The sequence below is a fragment of the Henckelia pumila genome, chromosome 4, assembly GCF_033568475.1.
Source record: "Henckelia pumila isolate YLH828 chromosome 4, ASM3356847v2, whole genome shotgun sequence".
Lineage (NCBI taxonomy): Eukaryota > Viridiplantae > Streptophyta > Magnoliopsida > Lamiales > Gesneriaceae > Henckelia > Henckelia pumila.
The window spans coordinates 31,562,315-31,565,807 of NC_133123.1; the positions used below are offsets into that span (position 1 = coordinate 31,562,315).

At 29.5% G+C, this 3,493-nt stretch overlaps 1 protein-coding gene across 1 annotated transcript; it reads left to right on the plus strand.

Annotated features, from left to right (window-relative positions):
- LOC140867645 (E3 ubiquitin-protein ligase APD1) lies at window positions 1–2,275 on the plus strand. The gene is made up of 4 exons (XM_073272696.1): window positions 1–274; window positions 390–581; window positions 1,439–1,568; window positions 2,043–2,275. The coding sequence occupies exons 1-4, from the start codon at window positions 196–198 to the stop codon at window positions 2,119–2,121; spliced, it is 480 nt and encodes a 159-aa protein (XP_073128797.1). The 5' UTR covers window positions 1–195; the 3' UTR covers window positions 2,122–2,275.
- Window positions 2,276–3,493: the final 1,218 nt, after the last annotated feature.

Sequence of the window (3,493 nt, forward strand, 5' to 3'; positions counted from 1 at the left end):
TTATTTTTTTTAAAAGAGTAGCTAGATAAGATCAGATTTCAAATTTCCAAAACATTCTGCAGGCCCAGTATACATGATCTTGAGAAATTTTTTTTTATCACATTCTTCGGTGTTTTCTCTCATAACAAATCAAGAAAAGATTTGAATTACTCGATCGGCCAGAAGAAAACGTACACAAGAATTACTGGAAAGAGAATGTCGACCGGATTCAAAGTGGAAGACGAGCTTTTTCTTGATTTTTCGATACGTTTGGTTTCTAATGTCACAGCTATCGGTACTAAATTATCAGTGTGTTTTTAGAAATTTATCGGGTTTTTTTTTCAGAAAGTTTGGATTTTTATTGATTTGTGTTTTTGCCAATAAATAAATAAATATATATATATATCCAGCACTGTTTATGTTGATAATCGCACTGATAGTGAAACTTCTTCGGAAATCCAATGGTGATGAGGAAGGTGAAGATGGAGGCATTGTTGGTGCAAATGAAAGCAGTAGATTAATATTGTCATCAAAGGAGGAAGCTCTGTTTCCCAGTTATGGAACAAGTACTGAAGAAGATGATCGCTACTGTTTAGAATCAGGTAAATTCATATTTGTTTGAATCGAGATCTCGTCTTAAATTTGAGATTTTGACATTTGAGGTTGCGCTTGGATTGAAAGATTTGAAATCAATGGATTTCGATTATAATTTTAGTGTTAACGATGAAACATAAAAAAATCTCAAATTATAGCTTAATTATTTACATATTACTTAGATAAAGTAAAAAAGATTTTAAATCACCACTTTATTGGATGAACTTGAAATCCATCATAACTACTATGAATTACTATATAAATATAAAAAAAGTAGATTTGATGTTTGTGGTGCTACTTCTCAAACTACAAAAATGCATTTGAAAACCATGAATTTGAAATACTTCAATTCAAGCGGAGGCTTTAGATTCCTTTTGGGATTCTAAAAATAATGATACGACAATAAGTGTTTATAGTAATTTGAACTGGGCTTTAGTTCAGTCTAGTCTCGATCCAGATAGGCTATATATATTTATTTATTCTTTTGGGTAATATTTGTGTTTAAATATAGGTTAGAGAATATTTAAAATTAAATCATTATGTAGAGTGGTGGTTAAAAAATTATATTATAATATATATACTCTGTATCAAGAAAATAAGACAAATATGTCAACTCTTCAAACTATTTTAAAAAAAATAAAATAGAAACTATTCATTCACCGGCCATCAAAATCATCATTATTAGCAAGATAGGTACCGGAAAGCCAAAAAAAATTATAAAAATAGATAAATTACAAGACTCAAAGATTAACATCAACATAAGAAAACCATTTCGATCCATTGATTTTTTTAACTACAAATTTAGCATTTCGAGAAGAAAATCCTGGATCGACCCCTGACAACGACGTAGTTAATTATGGTGCAGGTAAAGGGGGTCTGTGGTACTCGGAGGATTTGTATGATGGAAAGATTTGTGTTATATGCTACGATGATGAGACAAATTGCTTCTTTGTTCCTTGTGGTCATTCTGTTGCTTGCCTCACTTGTGCCAACAGGTAACACTATAATCTATATATACATAAACTCTTATATTTTTGCCTTATAGAATTGTGATATATTTATTTTTTGGGTTTACAATGCGAGTTATAAATTATTTTTGAAATTATAAAACTATCTTAAATGTATTTCGAAAAGTTTTTCAAATAAAAAGGGAATAATTTAAAATTTTCAAAGCGAACATGTAATTTAATGTGTAACTTTCCTTGTACGTATATGCAAGTGTTTTTATTTTATGTTTAATTAATTTTTTGTGCATATATTCAAATTTTCATTCGTAATTGGGGGCCTTTTTGTAAATCATGTTGTTGGGGGTGAAAGATATTATATGAATTGATTACATTTTTGTTTAATTCCTAATCATTACGTCATCCATATATATGAATTTATCATCTATATGATTAGTATATATAATACATCATGCTATTCTTCGCACGAAATGGTGTCTATATGCATTTTTTTTTTTAATGCAGGATTTTAAAGGAAGAAAGCAAGAGTTGTCCAATATGCAGAGGAATTATTCACAATGTGACCAAATTACGAATTTCATGAATGAGAGATTAATTATATATATTTGTGGCTTCAATGCGTCTCTCCCCGTTTGTTCAAGTGGCAGGAGTAACAAGTCTATGTACATATATATCCTGATCATTTTAGAATTACTTCATTTATATATTTTTCCCACGTATGTATCTTCGTTGTCAAATCTGAATTTCGTCAACTACCATTGTTGCTTCTTCCTTTCCTTTTTCTTCACAAAATTTCACCAAATTTCAAAATTTTGTGAAAAAAAATTTGAAAAATGCTTCCTAAAAGCTCTCCCAAACACTACCTAAGACTATATTAAAATTACCAAAATCGATAGATATAAAACTGAAATTGAGCATATATATCACAAAAAATTAATATATTCGATAAAAAATAACTAGAATCGTAACGAAAAAAATGGAATAAAAAAATAACTAAAATAGTACTAAACTAATATACAGTAGAAAAACACAATTTTTCCAAAATTTTCTAGCGAATGATCGGACCAGCTTTCTCAGGTATCATTCGGTTCATCACGGCCCTGGGCTCATATGGCTAGCCCTTAACAAGAAAATTAAATGTTGACTGCTTTCCTAATAATAGCCTTCCGCTGTCCATATTTTGTGATTAGCCCATTGGGCTGGTCGCCTACTTTTTAAGTGACTAAACGCTACTTGTCGCTTAAAATTTTCATTTAATTAAATTATTGAATAGTTTAGATTAATCGGTTCATTAATTATCGGAACATTTTTATGATACATTCCTTTCAATTTTATTGACGCCACATCCATGTAAAATGATGATGATGAAACGAAATTACTTGAGAATATTATGCTTCCATTCCAATTTCCAACTATTATGAGAACACTTTGATATCAAGAATCACCTATCCAAGAACACAAATTCAATTACTATATGATCACACAATTTTTTTTTATATGTATACGTTTTAACCAAGAACATTAGCGATGTCACGCCCCGATACTGAGACGTGTCACCGTGTTGTTCTAGATTCACTCAAATCATAAAACAACCAGCCTCGTAGTACAGTATAGACCAAACCAGTCTATTATCATAAATAAATTTCAAAACATCGTCTTTACAACTCGATAATTCCAAAATAACGAAACAAATGCGGAAGCGTCTAAAAATTTAATAACAAAATATTATTGCAAAAACCCAAAATAAAATAACGAATTTCAATGTTAGTGTTCCTCTATCACTGTAACGCCCGAAAATTTGATTACGTAAATTCGCATGCATAATTAGGAAAATTTAATTATTTAAAATTTAGAAATATGGGTTAAATGAGATTTATGTGTATTATGTGATGTATATGCATGATTTAAATTATTTTAGCATTTAACCCATGATTATGAAAAGTTTAGATTTTTAA

Bases quoted from the DNA above. Each gene is read 5' to 3' on its own strand.
- LOC140867645 (XM_073272696.1), top strand. From the start codon at position 196: ATGTCGACCGGATTCAAAGTGGAAGACGAGCTTTTTCTTGATTTTTCG. The intron at 275-389 runs GTACTAAATTAT...ATATATATCCAG, and splicing joins TTCTAATGTCACAGCTATCG to CACTGTTTATGTTGATAATC. The intron at 1,569-2,042 runs GTAACACTATAA...TTTTTAATGCAG, and splicing joins TGCCTCACTTGTGCCAACAG to GATTTTAAAGGAAGAAAGCA.